We start from the raw sequence: 18780 nt of genomic DNA on the forward strand, positions 1-18780 counted from the left end.
CTCCCTCTCCTCTTCCCCCCTCTTCTCCTCTCCTCTCTCTCCCTCCTCTTCTCCTCTCCTCTCCTCTTCTCTCTCCTCTCCTCTCTCCTCTTCCCCTCTTCTCCCTCCTCTTCTCCTCTCCTCTCTCCTCTTCCCCTCTTCTTCTCCTCTCCTCCTCCTCTTCTCCTCTTCCTCTCCCTCTTCCTCTCTCCTCTTCCCCCTCCTCTTCTCCTTCTCCTTCTCTCCCTCTCCTCTCCCCTCTTCTCCTCTCTCTCCTCTCCCCCTCCTCTTCTCCTCTCCTCTCTCCTCTTCCCCCTCCTCTTCTCCTCTCCCCCTCCTCTTCTCCTCTCTCCTCTTCTTCCCCCCTCTCCTCTTCCCTCTTCTCTCTCCTCTCCCCCTCCTCTTCCCCTCTCTCTCTCTCTCCCCCTCCTCTTCTCCTCTCCTCTCTCCTCTTCCCCCTCCTCTTCCCCTCCTCTCTCTCTTCTCCTCTCCTCCTCTCCCCCTCCTCTTCTCCTCCTCTCCTCTTCTCTTCTCCTCTTCTCCTCTCCTCTCCCCTCCCCCTCTCTCCTCTCCCCCTCCTCTTCTCCCTCTTCTCTCTCCTCTTCCCCTTCTCTCTCTTCTCCTCTCCTCTCTCTCCTCTTCTTCTTCTCCTCTTCTCCTCTTCTCTCTCCTCTTCCTCCCCTCTCTCTCCTCTCCTCTCTCCTCTTCTCCCTCCTCTTCTCCTCTTCCCCCTCTCTTCCTCTCTCTCTCCCCCTCCTCTTCTCCTCTCCTCTCCCTCTTCTCCTCTTCTCCTCTCTCCTCTTCCCCCTCCTCTTCTCCCTCTCCCCCTCCCCCTCTCCTCTCCTCTCCCCCTCCTCTCCTCTCCTCTCCTCTCTCCTCTCCCCTCCTCCCCCTCTTCTCTTCTCTCCTCTCCTCTTCTCCTCTCCTCTTCCCCCCTCCTCTTCTCCTCTTCTCTCTCTTCCTCCTCTCCTCTCTCCTCTTCTCTTCCCTCCCCTTCTCCTCTCCTCTCTCCTCTTCCCCATCCTCTTCTCTTTCCCCTCTCTCTTCCCCCTCCTCTCTCCTCTCCTCTCTCTCTTCCCCTCCTCTTCTCCCTCCTCTCTCTTCTCCCCCTCTTCTCCTCTCCTCTTCTCCTCTCCTCTCTCTCTTCCCCCTCCTCTCTCCTCTTCTCCTCTTCCCCCTCCTCTTCCCTCCTCTCTCTCTTCCCCTCCTTCTCTCCCTCTCCCTCTTCCCCCTCCTCTTCTCCTCTCCTCTTCCCCCTCCTCTTCTCCCCTCTCCTCTTCTCCTCTCTCTCTTCTCCTCTTCTCCTCTCTCCTCTTCCCCCTCCTCTTCTCCTCTCCTCTCCTCTCCCCTCCTCTTCTCCTCTCTCTTCCTCTTCCCCCTCCTCTTCTCCTCCTCTCTCCTCTTCCCCCTCCTCTTCTCTCCTCCTCTCTTCCCCCTCCTCTTCTCTCTCTCCCCCTCCTCTTCTCCTCTCTCTCTCTCTCTTCCCCCTCCTCTTCTCCTCTCCTCCTCTTCTCCCCTCTCCTCCTCCCTTCTCTCTCCTCCTCTTCTTCCCTTCCCCCTCTCTCCTCTCTCCTCTTCCCCCTCCTCTTCTCCTCTCTCCTCTCTCTCTCTTCTCCCCCCTCCCCTCTTCTCCCTCCTCTCTCTCTCTTCCCCCTCCTCTTCTCCTCTCCTCTCTCTCTCCTCTTCTCCTCCTCTCTTCTCCTCTCCTCTCTCCTCTTCCCCTCTCTTCTCTCTCCTCTTCTCCTCTTCTCTCTCCTCTTCCCCCTCCTCTTCTCCTCTCTCTTCTCTCTCTCTCCTCTCTCCTCTTCCCCCTTCTCCTCTTCCCCCTCTTCTCTCTCTCTTCCCTCTCCTCTTCCCCTCCTCTTCCTCTTCTCTCCTCTCTCCCCTCTCTCCCTCTTCTCCCTCCTCTCTCCTCCTCTTCTCTCCTCTCTTCTCTTCTCCTCTCCTCTCTCCTCTTCCCCCTCTTCTTCTCCTCTCCTCTCTTCTCTCCCTCCCTCTCTCCTCTTCCCCCTCATCTTCTCTTCTCCTCTCTCCTCTTCTCCCCCTCCTCTTCCCCCTCCCCTCTCTTCTCCTCTTCTCCTCCTCTCTCTTCTCCTCTCCTCTCTCCTCTCCCCCTCTCTCTTCTCCTCTCCTCTTCTCTCTTCCCCCTCCTCTTCTCCCTCCTCTCTCCTCTTCCCCCTCCTCTTCCTCTCTCCTCTCCCCCTCCTCTTCTCTTCCCCCTCCTCTCCCCCTCTTCTCTCTCTCCCCTCTTCTCTTCTCCTCTTCTCTCTTCTCTCTCTCCTCCTCCTCTCTCTCTCTCTCTCTCCCCCTCCTCTTCTCTCTCTCTCCCCTCCTCTCCTCTTCTCCTCTCTTCTCCTCTCCTCTCTCCTCTTCCCCCTCCTCTTCTCTCTCTCTCTCTCCTCTCCTCTTCCCCCTCCTCTTCTCCTCTTCTCCTCTCTCCTCTCCTCTTCTCTCCTCTTCTCCTCTCCCCCTCTCTTCTCTCTTCCTCTCCTCCTCTCTCTCCCCTCTCTCTCTCTCTCTTCTCTCCTCTCCTCCTCTCTCCTCTCCTCTCTCCTCTTCCCCTCCTCTTCTCCTCTCTCTCCTCCTCTTCCCCTCCTCTTCTCTCTCTCTCTCCTCTTCCCCTCCTCTTCCCCCTCTCTCTCTTCTCTCCTCTTCCCCCTCCTCTTCTCCCCTTCTCTTCTCTCTCCTCTCTCCTCTTCCCCCTCCTCTTCTCCTCTTCTCTCTCCTCTTCCCTCCTCTTCTCTTCTCTTCTCTCTCCTCTCTCCTCTTCCCCTCCTCTTCCTTCTCTCTCTCTTCTCTCCCTTCCCCTCTCTTCTCCTCTTCTCTCTCTCTCTCTCTCTCTCCTCTTCCCCCTCCTCTTCTCCTCTTTCTCCTCTCTCCTCTTCCTCCTCTTCCTCTCTCTCTCTTCCTCTCCCCTCTTCTCCTCTCCTCCTCCTCTTCTCTTCTCCTCTCCTCTTCTCCTCTTCTCCCTCCTCTTCTCCTCTTCTCTCTCCTCTTCTCCTCTCCTCTCTCTCTCCTCTCTTCTCCTCTCCTCTCTCTCTCTCTCTCTCCTCTTCCCCTCCTCTTCTCTCTCCTCCTCTTCCCCCTCTTCTCCTCTCCTCTCTCTTCTCCTCTTCCTCTCTCCTCTTCTCCCCTCCTCTTCTCCTCTCCTCCCTCCTCTTCCCCTCTCTCTTCTCCTCTCCCTCTCCTCTCCCCCTCTCTTCTCTCTCCCTCTTCCCCCTCTTCTCTCTCTCTCTCTCTTCCCCTCCTCTCTCTCTCCCTCTCTCCCCTCTCCTCTCCTCTCCTCTCCTCTTCCCCCTCTTCTTCTCCTCTTCCCCCTCCTCTTCTCCTCTCTCTCTCTCCTCTCCCCCCTCCTCTTCCCTCTCCTCTTCTTCCCCATCCTCTTCTCCTCTCCTCTCTCTCTCTTCTCCCTCCTCTCTCTCTCCTCTTCCCCCTCCTCTTCTCTCTCCTCTCCCTCTTCCCCCTCCTCTTCTCTCTCCCCCCTCTTCCCCCTCTCTTCTCCTCTCCTCTCTCTCTTCCCCTCATCTCCTCTCTCCTCTCTCCTCTTCTCCTCTCTCTTTCCCTTCCCCCCTCTTCTCCCTCTCTCTCTCCTCTCCTCTTCCTCTTCTCCTCTTCCCTCTTCCCCCTCTCTCCTCTTCTCCCTCTCCCCTCTCTCCTCTCCTCTCTCCTCTTCCCCCTCTTCTTCTCCTCCCTCTCTCTTCTCCTCTCCTCTCTCCTCTTCCCCCTCCTCTTCTCCTCCTCTTCTCCTCCTCTCTCTCTTCCCCCTCCTCTCTCCTCTCTCCCTCCTCTTCCCCCTCCTCTTCTCCTCTCTTCTCTCCTCTTCTCTCTCTCCTCTTCCCCCTCCTCTTCTCTCTCTCCTCTCCTCTCTCCTCTTCCCCTCTCCCCCTCCTCTCTCCTCTTCCCCTCCTCTTCTCTCTCTCTCCTCTTCCCCCTCTCTTCCCTCCTCTCTCCTCTTCCCCTCTTCTCCTCTTCTCCCTCCTCCTTTCTCCTCTCCTCTCTCCTTCTCCTCTTCCTCCTCTTCCCCCTCCTCTTCTCCTCTCCTCTCTCCTCTTCCCCTCCTCTCTCCTCTTCCCCTCCTCTTCCCCTCTTCCTTCTCCTCTCCTCTCCTCTCTCCTCTTCCCCTCCTCTTCTCCTCTTCCCTCCTCTCTCTCTCATCCTCTCCTCTCCTCTCTCTCTCCCCCTCCTCTCTCCTCTTCCCCCTCTTCCCTCCTCCTCTCTCCCCCTCCTCTTCTCCTCTCCCTCTCTCCTCTTCCCCCTCTCTTCCCCTCTCTCTTCTCCTCTCCTCTTCTCCTCTTCCCTCTCTCTCTCCTCTTCCCCCTCCTCTTCTCCTCTCCTCCTCTCCTCTTCTCCTCTCTCTCTCCCCTCCTCCTCTTCCCCCTCCTCTCTCTCTCCCCTCTCTCTCCTCTCCCCCTCCTCTTCTCCTCTCCTCTCTCCTCTTCCCCCTCCTCTTCTCCTCTTCTCCCTCCTCTCCTCTTCCCCCTCTTCTCTTCTCCTCTTCCCCTCCTCTTCTCCCCTCTCCTCTCTCTCTTCCCCTCTCTTCTCCCTCCTCTCTCTCCTCTCCTCCTCTCTCTCTCTTCCCCCTCTCTTCTCCTCTCTCTCCCCCTCCTCTCCTCTCTCTCTCCTCCCCCCTCTTCTCTCCTCTCTCCTCTTCCCCTCCTCTTCTCCTCCTCTCTCCTCTTCCCCCCTCTTCTCCTCTCCTCTCTCCTCTTCCCCCTCCTCTTCTCCTCTCCTCTCTCTTCCCCCTCCTCTCCCTCTCTCCTCTTCCCCTCCTCTTCTCCTCTCCCTCTCTCTCTTCTCCCCCTCCTCTTCTCCTCTTCTCTCTCCTCTCTCCCTTCCCTTCTCCTCTCTCCTCTTCCCCCTCCTCTTCTCCTCTCCTCTCTCCCTCCTCTTCTCCTCTCCTCTCTCCTCTTCCCCCTCCTCTTCTCCTCTCTCCCTCTTCTCCTCTCCTCTCCTCTCCCCCTCCTCTCCCTCTCCTCTTCTTCCCTCCTCTCTCCTCTTCCCCCTCCTCTTCTCCTCTTCTCCTCTCCTCTTCCCCTCTTCTCTCTCCCCCTCTTCTCTCCTCTCTTCCCTCTCCTCTTCTCCTCTCTCTCTCCTCTCCTCTCTCTCTCCTCTCCTCTTCTCCTCTTCCCTCTTCTCTTCTCCTCTCTCTCTCCTCTTCCCCCTCCTCTTCTCCTCTCTCTCTCTCCTCTTCTCTCTCTCCTCTCTCCTTCTTCTCCCCCTCTCTTCTCCTCTCTCTCCCCCCCCTCCTCTTCTCCTCTCCTCTCTCCTCCTCCCCCTCCTCTTCTCCCTCTCCTCTCTCCTCTTCCCTTCCCTCTTCTCCTTCTCTCTCCTCTTCTCCCTCCTCTTCCCTCCTCCTCTTCTCCTCCTCTCTCCTCTCCCCTTCTCCTCTCTCTCCTCTTCTCCTCTCTCCTCTCTTCCCCTCCTCTTCTCCTCTCTCTCTCCTCTTCCCCTCCTCTTCTCCTCTCCCCCTCCTCTTCTCCTCTCTCTCTCTCTCCTCTTCTCCTCCTCTCTCCTCTTCCCCCTCTCTCTTCTCCTCCTCTCCCTCTCCTCTTCCCCCTCTTCTCCCTCTCTCTCTCCTCTCCCCCTCTTCTCCTCTCCTCTCTCTCTCTTCCCCTCCTCTTCTCCTCTCCTCTCCCTCCCCCTCCTCTTCTCCTCTCCTCTCTCCTCTTCCCCCTCCTCTTCTCTCCTCTTCCCCCTCCTCTTCTCCTCTCCTCTTCTCCCCCTCCTCTTCTCCTCTCCTCTTCTCTCCCTCCTCTCTCCTCTCCTCCTCTCCCCCTCCTCTTCTCCTCTCCTCTCTCCTCTTCCCCCTCTCTTCTCTTCTCCTCTCCTCTCTCCTCTTCTCCTCTCTCTCTCTCCCCCTCCTCTTCTCCCTCTTCTCTTCCCTCCTCTTCTCCTCCTCCTCTTCCTCTTCCTCCTCCTCTTCTCCTCTTCCCCCTCTCTCTCTCTCTCCTCTTCCCCCTCCTCTTCTCTCCCCTCCTCTTCTCCTCTTCCCTTCCTCCTCCTCTCTCTCTCCTCTTCCCCCCTCCTCTTCTCCTCTCCCCCTCCTCTTCTCCTCTCCTCTCTCCTCTTCCCCCTCCTCTCTCCTCTTCCCTCTCTTCTCCTCTCTCCCTCCTCTTCCCCCCTCTCTCTCTCCTCTCCCCCTCCTCTTCCCTCCTCTTCTCCTCTCTCCTCTCTCCTCTTCCCCCTCCTCTTCTCCCCTCCTCTCTCTCTTCCCCCTCCTCTTCTCTCTCCCTCTCCTCTCCCTCCTCTCTCTCTTCCCCTCTCTCCTCTCTCCTCTCTCCTCTCCTCTCTCCCTCTCTCCTCTTCCCCCTCCTCTTCTCCTCTCCTCTCTCCTCTTCCCCTCCTCTTCTCCTCTCCTCTCTTCTCTCCCTCTCCTCTCCCTCTCTTCCCCCCTCCTCTCTCCTCTCCTCTCTCCTCCTCTTCTCTTCCCCCTCCTCATCTCCTCTCCCTCTCCCCCTTCTCCTCTCTCTCTCCTCTCCCCCTCCTCTTCTCCCTCCTCTTCCCCCTCCTCTTCTCCTCTCTCCTCTTCCCCCTCCTCTTCTCCTCTCTCCCTCCTCTTCCCTCCTCTTCCTCTTCTCCTCTCCTCCTCTCCCCCTCCTCTTCTCCTCTTCCTCTTCCCCCTCCTCTTCTCCTCTCCTCTCTCCCCTCCTCTTCTCCTCTCCTCTTCTCCCTCCTCTCTCTCTCTTCTCCTCTTCCCCTCCTCTTCTCCTCTCCCCTCTCCTCTTCCCTCTCCTCTTCCCCTCCTCTCTCCTCTTCCCCCTCCTCTCCTCTTCCCCCTCCTCTCTCATATTCTCCTCTCCTCTCTCCTCTTCCCCCTCTTCTCCACTCCTCTCTCCTCTTCCCTCTCCTCTTCTCCTCTCCACTCCTCTCTCCTCTTTTCCGTTTATCTCCCTCTCTCCCCTCCTCACTCACTCTCTCCTTCTCTCCTCACTCACACTGTCCTTTCATCTCTCTTGTCTCTAGGTGGGTAAGATCCGTAAGACTGCGGCACGGCGGAGAGAGCACCACATCCTGTTTATGGTGCTGACCACAGTGGTGTGTTATATACTGTGCTGGATGCCCTATGGCGTGGTGGCCATGATGGCCACATTCGGCCGGCCCGGCATCATCACCCCCGTGGCCGCCGTGGTACCCTCCCTCCTGGCCAAGAGTAGCACCGTCATCAACCCCATCATCTACATCCTCATGAACAAACAGGTGAGGCAGCAGGGGAGTGTTTGTGGAGGGGGGGGTTGTAGTGTGTATTGGATGGTGCTTGGTAATGTGTGTGTGTGTGTGTTTTGTCGGTAATCTAAGGCCGAGATTCAATCCGATCTCGCATTGTTGAGAATGTGTCTTTTAAAGGCAAGGTTCCTGAATGCATTTACGCTAAACACTGAGATGCCGGCTCAAACGCTGTGTTGTGACAGCACTCCAAGGATTGAATCCTGGCCTACGTCTTTAGAACTCCAGACTCATCCTTTGTACATGTCAAATGTCTTTATTTACATGGTAAAAAATAACAATGAATTAACAACAATTTAATTTTATACCAACAGTCAACTTAAATACCTATGTGTAAAAAACCTGTAATGACAAATCAAAAGGAACGTTTTAGTCATAACATTTTTTATCCCAAGGCTGAAAATGAAATGTGCTTTTCAATAACACTTTGGTCATGATGAATCCCACACAGAGAGTCCCTCTCTCCTCTCAGCCTTTGCTCAAAGCCCTCTTGGAAATCTCAGAGGACAACTTACAAGTCGCCCAACTTAAAAACCGTGAAATGTTTCCATTTTAAAGGCAGTGTTGTGGCGCTGTGAATCTCCACCCTACAGAAAAGGATGCGAGTGAGAGAGATATCAAAAAACATACTGTGGAGGAGGAATCAAGTTAAGCAGTGACCTCCAAAACAACCTCTTTCTCTTTGTTGTCTGGCATGCCAGTCCACACAGAGATGTCTGGCACGCCAGTCCACACAGAGATGTCTGGCACGCCAGTCCACACAGAGATGTCTGGCACGCCAGTCCACACAGAGATATCTGGCACGCCAGTCCACACAGAGATATCTGGCACGCCAGTCCACACAGAGATGTCTGGCACGCCAGTCCACACAGAGATGTCTGGCACGCCAGTCCACACAGAGATGTCTGGCACGCCAGTCCACACAGAGATGTCTGGCATGCCAGTCCACACAGAGATGTCTGGCATGCCAGTCCACACAGAGATGTCTGGCATGCCCCTAAACACCTGCTAGAAGACAAACATAGCCCCCTTCCACCCAACCACCTACCTGCATCAGCAAGTAAACGTTAAATAAATAAATCATTGGGAACAGTATCAAGATTCCACTACCAAAGGCATTGCATTTGATCAAGGAGTGCTTCTATAGAACATATGAAGATGCTAATAATAGCTGCTCTCATTTCCAGCTGCATGGAATTTCCCTACGCACACAATATACACAGCGCCAGTAGAAATATTGGACATTTTTCCAGCATGTTCTTTTTTTTTTTACTTGGAGCTCTAAAGACTAAATTACAGTTAAGTACAGTCAATGACAGAACAGTAAAGTACAGTATACATGGACAATTTAAACCTCATAGCCCTGCTCCGGTTAGACTTGCATGCTCTGTCCATTGGAATATAAACAAAGTTATTACAAATGAATTTCATATTTTTTTTGCACCATCACTGTGTCACAATCACAAGTGTAACAGTTACAATTAGTTAGGGTTACAATGCTACCGGTAAATTTACCAAACTTCTTTAGTCATTTTGGTAATTAACAGAAAATATGGCAATCGTAACTTTGGTAGTTTATACCATGTAAAAATGTATTCATATATAGCATTCATTTATTATACCTGTGTCTATATCATCCATGAGGTTCTAGTAGATAGACCAGATGGTTCAAGAGAAAATAGCCCAATTAATGAAAAAAAGCCTCTAAGCAACAAGGGAATTATCTTCAATTAACTGCAACTCTTCCATTTATTGACTTTTTACACAAATGCCACCAGTTTGACACCAAAACATGAAGAAATACGTGTAAAAAAATAAAAAGGAAACTTCATGCTGAAAGCCTCATATTAAAACACCAGTGGTATTCACCAAGTCCATGGTTTATCATTAGGATCATGTTTTACGGCTGTCATCATTTTGAGAAATATCTTATGTGTGATAAGGCCACACAGAGGGCCAGAGATAATTACAGACACCCATGATTTTCTGAAGTACCCAAATGGGCCACTAGATATCTTGTGAAAGAGTACATAAAATCTTTTTAAGATACCAAATTCTGGTATTTTACTGGAAAACTTCAAAAGATTCCAGTAATGCACCCTCCCCTTGTAACCCTAGTTAAACATCAATAATAAACAACGCATGGAGATGAATCAGAGATGATACTTCTGATATACTGTGTGTAAGAGACTCTTCCAGACAGCTTCACAACAGCCTTGTTTCCCTCAGATCTCAGTGAGAAGTTGGCCCTAGGCGATCATATGACACAGTGGTGCGTCTGGCTCCTCAAAGCCAATATTTTCTTTCCATCAGGTGTGATATTTTGCTTGCCTGGGGTGCCAGTGTAACAGTTATTCGGAACCACGCTTGCGTGCTGAGTAACCTTGCCTGAGACCTGAACTTGCGTTAGCTCCCCAAACTACTGCCAATGCTTTATTTATTTTTATTTAACCTTTATTTCTACAGGGAGTTCCATTGAATACAAAGGACTCTGTCCAAAGGAGCCCTGCATGAACACAATTTATAAAAAATGTACAACATTCAATGTAATAAGAACATACAATACTACAAGAAATTCAAAAAATTGCAGAGCCATCAGAGTTCCCCTCATACCGACACAGCCTTCACATCACAGATTTAAAACAGCTCTAACTCTAAATGGTATTCCTGTTCGGTCTCTCTTCTATCACCTGAATACAACAACAGTTGCCTCGGTTTATCCCAAGCAGCGTTAGTTTGCCATGTGTAGAACTGAATCAATTCCTTTATGCAACCCTGGTTAAACATGGTTCCTGGAGCATAGCAACACATTACAGAATAACACACATCTCTTATCTGCATTCTGTCACTGACTGCCAATATCAACCCCTTACATGTTTTCCCTGGCCAGGGAATGGTCACTAGCTGGCCACTACAGAGAGAACTACAGTGACAAATAGGTTAGATGGACAAGTACATGATCTGTTTGTTTTCATTGGGTCAGCTGGGGATAAAGGTGAGGCTTAGTAGTTGTAAGCGGATTTGTGGTTGGAAACAACTGAGCCTCCATTGTCCATTCCAGCATGGCCAGATATTGATCCTACAAAACAAACTATTAGACTAGGTCTCTGAGAAATCCCCCATCTCCTTTCCTTTCCACACACACACACACAATAGCTAGCTGAAATATACTGTAGGCAAGTCTGGCACAGAGTCAGGGTAAATAACAAAGCCATTAAAACACAAAGTGAGTCTGGAGATATTACTGCTTGAAATCCCTGCCATATAAGAAATGTCCTCCGGCAGCGCACCAGGGCAGGCTGCTGCAAGCTCAGGCAAAATAGTCATTTCAGACCAATATTGGAGTATTGAGTCAAAATGACGACGGTAAAGACATAATGAACGATAGTCTCAAGGTAGAACTAGACTACGCTCTGCTGTATGCCTGGGAGGCAGGCTAGCTACTGAACCCTGCAGACTGAAACCCTCATTCTCTTGACTCCATCAAATGGCACACAGTCAGGGTAGTGCTCGTAGAGAGAAGTGCCCTAAGGAGAGGTTTGATTACATTCAAAGTGGCAGGTCAATCAGCGCAGTAGCTACAGCTGCTTTTAAAGAGACGTCAGATTGCCTTTTGGCATGGGGTGGACACTGGACAGTATGGGAATTTGACTAGAGATCTCTCCTACTCGCCACTAATAGAACACAGGACGGTTTGAGCAATGGGCGGATTAGCAGGCTTCTTTAAATCTCAGCTATTAAACAATGAAATAAGCAACAAAAAGTTAAACAATGACACTGCAGTTAAATGGATGGCATATGTGAAGAATCAGTCTGAGGGTGTTTTGAAAGGCAACCCAGTGTTCTTTTGGCCACTAGGCACAGGGTTATAGCTGTTTTGAGAACGTTTTGTGAGTCCTTTCTCTTACCACCTAGCTCCTTTCCACTAGCCTCTCATCATTTGGTGTACTGGATTAAACCTAAGAATGGGCAACCAATGTTTTTTCCAGGGTTTGGTACCCAACTACCCACCAGCCATGCCTTTGAAGTGGCAGCCTGTCATTAGCCAGTCTTAAAGTGCTAAGTGGGGAGTGTGACAATCTGTTTATTGGCAACTGGTCCGGTGTAGTCAAGCTTGGGGATTGGACAGGAGAGTAACATAAAGCGCAGTAGCAGCAAACACTCAAAATCATTGACAACAACAAATAAGAATAGAAAATAACATTTAAGGAATGTCAAATACAGCAACATGTGACAGTTGTAGATCAAAAACAATGTACCTCCATCTTGGTTAGATAATACTTAGAAGGCGAAGAGGGTTTGGTGTAGTTCCAGTGTGCCTGTATGTACAGTGTACAGGTGTGTGTTGTGTATGTATTGTTTTAAGGTACATTTCCAATACAACTTCAGGTGTGTTACATGTTGTCGGGAGTGTGGCTGGTGGACGCAGAGTTTGTACCTTTTCAAAAGTGTGTGTTCGATATGGACGTGTGTGAGACATTCAGTGCGGACCACTGCTCATTGTCTTAAACATTAATTTACCGCCCCATGAGAGCCATAACCCACCATTAAAAAACACAAACACCCACCATTAAAAAAACTGTGGACTGTCCTTTTAAGAAAGAAGAGCAACCAGAGCTCTGGAGAAACAATGCTTCACAACAGCAAAAAACATCCAAATATATCAAAAACGTTTCTCTATCTAAAAACACGTTTCTATTGCTACCCTAGACAGCTCTTCTCTCTTCCGGCTCAGCAATGGCAGAGATAGAGGTGGTCATATTGGGCATGTCTTGGGCTTGTTAACCCTCTGAAGAGGGTTGAAAAGTAGCTGATTGAATGTAATCTGATTACAACAACTGGTAACTGTAATCAGTTACGTTACCAGCAAAAATATTATCATCAGATTACAGATACTTTTGAAAAACTAGCTCAATACTTTTTGGATTACTTTTTAATTTAGAATGTTTGCGAAAAAATACATTATGACACCTTTCTGTTTTCTCAGTGACATTCAATTAAGCATTGAAAAAAAGGGGCAAGGTTAAGTTTGTTCCACCTGAGCGAGTCTGACCACAAGTCAGAGACCACTATGATGGCACACCAAATGATGACCACCAATCAAAGACCACTATGATGACACACCAAATGCATTTGATGGATCTTTTTGTCTTCTTCTACGTAATCCAAAAGTAACTGAGCGTAATCAGATTACGTTACGGAGTTTGGGTAATCCAAAAATGACATTACCGATTACAATTTTGGACAGGTAATTAGTAACTGTAGTTGATTACATTTAGAAAGTAACCTACCCAACCCTGCCTCTAAGGAAGGCAAGGTTTTGACCGATGTGGGTTCTGTTGATAAATCCTGATTTATGTAGTTAGACTAGAGCTGTACCCTTCAGTTTGATCCCATCCCACACAGAGGGGCTATGGCTTAGGTTCTCCACTGTTATACGTGGTTCTACATGGTTGCCTCTGGATTCCCCCTAAGGTCAGAGTCCAGAGGGTTCTTATTGCACCGTTTTCCCTTAGACGCGTGGAGTCATGGTGGTTCCATGTGTGGCTTCCTAGTTCAGAGTTCACAGTTGACGGTGTTGAAGCCGGGGAGGGTGACACGGCCCTTCCTCTTCAGGTCTCTCACAGGGCCTGTGTTGATGCGCTGCACCAGACTCTTCTCATAGAGCAGCGGGTGGTACGCCCCCAGGGTGCATGCAGCGTCGTAGTAGCGCTCGTGGTAATGGCACAGGTCTGTCTGCCGCAGCGAGGGGATGTACTCGTACACATGGACCTCGTCGCACAGCGCCATCATCAGGAGGATGCCTGTAATTACAACGACAGGGCAGAGCATGAGGGGTTAGATATTCTAGCATACACACAGTTACATTTTCCACAAAACACACAATCCATTAAGCTTTCCCCAACATTTTTTTTTGATCGACTGAAAGTCATCTGTTCTTTAGACGAATCGATTGGTAGGAATTTTAAAATGTGCATTTTTACATACATAGACATTACTAAAATCAACTATATATGTATTGAGCTTGTTTGATGCTTTAAGCGCACTGTTAGATGAAATAAGACAAATGACTCAAGAGGGAGCCAAAGATCAAGATAAGCAGAAGAAAAAAACCTAACCAGACTATCCTCCTCCCGCTCCTATTGGCTTTCACAGATTCTGCCTTCACTCTCCTGAAGTTGTCGGTTATAGGCTGCATGAGGAGTCAGCAACCTTTCTCACCTGGAATGCCAATTTATCTTACCATTTCTACCTTCCTGCGTGCCAGTTGTGGCACATTTTCATGGAACAGTTTCATTTAATTTATAATGTCTTCGTATCTCAAATTCATTGTCATGAAAATGAATGAAAATGATACAAACCTAAAAAGTTACGTATTGCCATTGCCAACTATGTATAAATAGCCAATAAAGCCAACAAATAAAAACATTGCAGACTGCAGATAGAAAATATCCTGATAAAAATAAATATCCTCTAAAATCACATTGGCTACACATGGCCTGTCACAACGAACATTGTATCAACTATTAACTTGGGTCTGGCCTAAAGCTGGTGCTAGCTAACTTATAGTCTGGGCCCTCAGAGTTTCCTGAGCCAGTGAGCTCGTTACAGACACAGCTGTAGGCTATTTGCGCAAGGGATAAGAGGTCATCAGGGGCCTGTTTTATGATGTTTCCACTGGATCAGAGCATGACATTATTCTCTTTCATGCTGAGTGGTTACTGAAAGGGAGAGGGCTGGAAGGATGTTTCAAATACATTAAGGAACTGTTGTAATTCTCAATGGATGTAAAAACAGACTTTGAGAAGCTCCACAGCTCATTAGTGGTGGTGCGTTAAGCCAATCAGAAACATCATCAGATCCTCAAATGGACACTATAGGTTTACTTCTATGCGTAATCTGGGGCGTGTCCTGACTCGACAGAAGCGCTTCAAACAAAAGACAATGACTAAATTGACAAAGCTTGTAAATGGAATGAAATAAACCAAAACTTGTTTCTCACAAGTGTAGCATAGGTTGTGCACTCTGAAAAACAATGTGTCCCCTCGGACAACGAGAACAGTAAAATACTGGAATAATAATATATTGAATGCATTAACAGAAATGACTGTAACCAAACAAACATTGTAGATTAGAAAATATAGGAATTAAGTAAAAAGTTTGGACACAGCTACTCATTCAAGGGGGTTTCTTTATTGTTTTACTATTTTCTACATTGCAGCAGCAGTAACTCTGGGTCGACGGCACTTGAAGAAAAAACCCAAAGTTCTTGACATTTTCCGTATTGATTGACCTTCATGTCTTAAAGTAATGATGGACTCTTGTTTTCTTTGCTTATTTGAGCTGTTCTTGCCATAATATGGACTTGGTCTTTTACCAAATAGGGCTATCTTCTGTATACCACTAATCACTGAGCCAACTGATTAGCTCAAACGCATTAAGAAGGAAAGGAATTCCACTTTTAACAAGGTTAATTGAAATGCATTCCAGGTGACTACCTCATGAAGCTGGTTGAGAGAATGCCAAGATTGTGCAAAGCTGTCATCAAGGCAAAGGGTGGATATTTGAAGAATCTCAAATATAACATCTATTTTGATTTGTTTTAACACTCTTTTGGCAAAGAGGCAAAGAGTGGCTACTTTGAGGAATCTCAAATCAATTTGGATTTGTTTAACACTTTTTTGTTTACTACATGATTCCATATGTGTTATTTCGTAGTTTTGATGTCTTCACTATTATTCTACAATGTAGTAAAAATAAAAGAACACCTACTTATTCAAGGGGTTTTCTAAAACTTTTGACCGAGAGTGTATGTGTATATATATATACACAGAGACTAGAGTCTGGATACCCCCAAATCCATCCCCGTTTTCACACTCCTTAGTTGATAATTTTCTCTAAATCTAAATGCAAAGATTCCAGACAATGTTTTAAGTAGGCGAAACTGTCATTGTCACTTTCACAAGATTTGTAGTAATCTGACATTTTAATTATCATCAAAACCAAAGTAATAGCGAAGGAGTGACTTTGATTTGATAGCCTGCACATTCGAGTTCGGCGCCACACAACCGTTGGACCCAATGAGGTGTTTCTGTGCATGAGCTTAACTAGCTAAAGTCGCCATGACGTCGCCTACAAGTGTGATCTGGGAATTCTGTTGGAGAAGCAGTTTCTGCCTATCTTCACACTGTACTGTCTTTGATGCTATACTGCTGATGCAGTGAGGTCTGTAGAGGGGCTTTTCCTCTCCGCCTACCTCATTTCCTGTTTAGCTTTGAGACATCGGAGAGAAATGTGACAGGTCAAACTCAGGGAACGGATACATTTGTCCAACCTCTCGAGGGAGTCGGAACAAAGGTTACACCAACTCACTCTGCGGGTGACTGTTCCACGACCTCTCTTGCTAGTGTGTGTTGTTGCAATAGACACAAAAGGTCACCAAATAATCAAAGTGCAAATGAAGTGTTATTTGCCAAGAATAGAAGTGACATCATATCAGAACTCTGTTCATACAACCCAGAGAAATTGCATGATACAGGTCATAGAACCATCAGCTGCCATGGTAACATGGAACAATAGAAACATGGAGCACATAGACAATGATAAAGGATCTCCATGTACGAGTCCTGGTTGGTTCATGCAACCAAAATGAGCAAAAAGAGAAGATGGATTATGATGTTTTTTGCTTCTCATTGCTGTAGCAACAGCCTTCCCCTCCACCTCTTCCTTCTGTCCTGCTCACCTCACCCCCTTCTGCCATATCTGCCCTACCTGTTCCCCCCTCAAATCTCTCCCTCCCCACTAATATCTCCTCCCTTCCTCAGTTCTACAGGTGTTTCCTGATCCTGTTCCGGTGTGAACGGCGCTCCACAGAGAACGGCCTCTCCTCCATGCCCTCCAAGACCACCGTCATCCAGCTCAACCGGCGTGTCTACAGCAACACGGTGGCGTGCACCGCCCGGGTCTCCACTGGTATCCACAACCATGGCTGCAGCACCCCGGCCACTGAGCGCAACAACCCTCCCGAGGTCACTTCCTGAGCAGGCACGCCGGGATGACCAACGGGGAGGAGTGAATGATGACCGTTGGATGATGATGATGATAGCTAGCTGAGCGGTGTGCAAACCATTAGACCATCACAACGTGAACGCTTCAAGCCCCATGCATAAATACCCTCGGGGGTCTCTCCTCCGCTCGTGCCCAGCCACTTCGATTTGTTTACTGATCGCTGTGTTTACCTGTGCATGTGTGTGGATGTGGGAGAGAAATTGTCCATGTGTGTGCAAGAGAAAGTAAGTTTATGTGAGTGGATGGGGCGGACGGTGTAATATAGTGAGCATGTGTCCTGCATGCATAAGAGGAAGTGTGTGTATCTCTGTGTATGTGTGTGCATGTGTGTGTGTATGAATTCTGTGTGTGTATGAATTCTGTGTATGTGTGTATGAAATTTGTGTCTGTGTGTGGCTATGAATTCTGTGTATGTGTGTGTATGAATTATGTGTGTGTCAATTCTGTGTGTGTATGTATGAATTGTGTGTGTGTATGTATGAATTGTGTGTGTGTATGTATGAATTCTGTACTGTATGTGTGTGAATTATGTGTGTGTGTATGAATTGTATGTGTGTGAGTATGAATTGTGTGTGTGAATTATGAGTGTGTGTGTATGGACTCTGTGTATGTGTGTGTGTATGAATTAATGTGTGTGTGTGTGTACCATTTGATGTCACTCTGCTCTATTGACAGTCTGCTTGTCTTGGTGTAAATACCATCGCTCAACACACTGGCAAACCACAAAACACACAGCACTGCCCAAGTGAAAAGGTGTATCTCTGTCACATTTCACCCCCCAAACACACACACTCCGACCCCACGCCTCGAACACACACTCCGACCCCACGCCTCGAACACACACTCCGACCCCACGCCTCGAACACACACTCCGAACCCACGCCTCGAACACACACTCCGACCCCACGCCTCGAACACACACTCCGACCCCACGCCTCGAACACACACTCCGACCCCACGCCTCGAACACACACTCCGACCCCACGCCTCGAACACACACTCCGACCCCACGTCTCGAACACACACTCCGACCCCACGCCTCGAACACACACTCCGACCCCACGCCTCGAACACACACTCCGACCCCACGCCTCGAACACACACTCCGACCCCACGCCTCGAACACACACTCCGACCCCACGCCTCGAACACACACTCCGACCCCACGCCTCGAACACACACTCCGACCCACGCCTCGAACACACACTCCGACCCCACGCCTCGAACACACACTCCGACCCCACGCCTCGAACACACACTCCGACCCCACGCCTCGAACACACACTCCGACCCCACGCCTCGAACACACACTCCGACCCCACGCCTCGAACACACACTCCGACCCCACGCCTCAAACACACACACACACATCCAGTGCGTATCCCAGTCCCAGCCTCCGTGCTGTCCGAACTGTGAAGACTGATGAGAGCGTTTGAGGCTGTGCCTCAAATTGCACCCTATTCCCCAAAGTAGTGACCACATAAGGCTCTGGAAAGAAGTGGAATAAGATGCAGCCACGGACTAAAGTGCAATAAGCTATGGGATATATTAGGTATATTATATTGGGATATCCAGTAAAGGCTACAAAGACTGAAAGTTTATCAAGAGAACAAAGACTACTTTCTACAGGAAATAGACGAGTTCAGCTCAGAAGGATACTGGTGACTGCTACACTGGTGGCTGTGGGTGATCTGGCAGCTGCGGGAGATCTGGTGACTGTGGGTGATCTGGTGACTGTGGGTGAACTACATGGATTTCAAATACGGGGAACGGGACTTTGCCGGACCTGCCAGCATTTTGATTGGGGAGAATTGGCTTTCAATTCATGAATTCATGTGTGACGTTTGGGGTGCCCCCATTCTCCACATCTTGTGCCACCCCCCGCCCCCTTCATGCAAACCTTTACAAAGAAAGTGCTGAATTCAGTCTCTCTGTGTTTGTGTGATTTGTTGTTTCACTGGTCGACTGAGCAATCCAAACTGACCAAATTACCTAAACAATATGTAATATCACACTGCAATACATCACCACATCACTGGGGACAATAAAATCTTTGAGACATCGTTCCCCCCAAATGGGACTAAACGACTACCGTATAACTAAACAACACCCAAATCCCACCGCAACACAAAATACCGCCCTCTAACAGTAATGCATGCATAATCTATTCAGAAATAACTTGTCTTAAGAGGTCGGGAGAAGGGGAGTCACAGCAGAAGACACGTCAACTTCCTGTGGCTTTTAAAAATCCACTGGAGTCTGCATTATCTACTCCACACACACACACACACACACACACACACACACCATTCAATTTAGACAATCAAGTGTCATTAAACTAAGTTAAAGAGAAATATGGAAGGCCAATCAATCAAGTGCTCATAAAGGACCAGCTCCTAGATGGCATCCAACAGTCTGTCTTCTGTCTACTCTGGTCAAATACGATAATAATGATTTAGCTGGTCCAGAAGGTTTACTCTGGTCAAACACTATGATTTAGCTGGTCCA

General features: G+C 48.9%; 2 protein-coding genes across 4 annotated transcripts in view; one reads left to right on the top strand and one right to left on the bottom strand.

The window, feature by feature from the left end:
* tmtops2b (teleost multiple tissue opsin 2b) overlaps positions 1–17263 on the top strand; it is a 63310-nt gene extending 46047 nt beyond the window's left edge. The window contains exons 3-4 of the mRNA XM_065015441.1: positions 6943–7176; positions 16029–17263. Of these exons, the coding sequence (XP_064871513.1) occupies positions 6943–7176; positions 16029–16244 (450 nt within the window). The 3' untranslated portion in view covers positions 16245–17263. The remainder of the gene's footprint in view (positions 1–6942; positions 7177–16028) is intronic.
* st6gal2a (ST6 beta-galactosamide alpha-2,6-sialyltranferase 2a) overlaps positions 8924–18780 on the bottom strand; it is a 92180-nt gene continuing 82323 nt past the window's right edge. For all 3 annotated transcript variants that reach the window (XM_065015435.1, XM_065015438.1, XM_029654944.2), the window contains one exon: positions 8924–13007. In XM_065015435.1, the coding sequence (XP_064871507.1) occupies positions 12760–13007 (248 nt within the window). In that variant the 3' untranslated portion in view covers positions 8924–12759. The remainder of the gene's footprint in view (positions 13008–18780) is intronic.

Source organism: Oncorhynchus nerka, linkage group LG3, assembly GCF_034236695.1.
Source record: "Oncorhynchus nerka isolate Pitt River linkage group LG3, Oner_Uvic_2.0, whole genome shotgun sequence".
In the NCBI taxonomy this organism is placed as follows: domain Eukaryota; kingdom Metazoa; phylum Chordata; class Actinopteri; order Salmoniformes; family Salmonidae; genus Oncorhynchus; species Oncorhynchus nerka.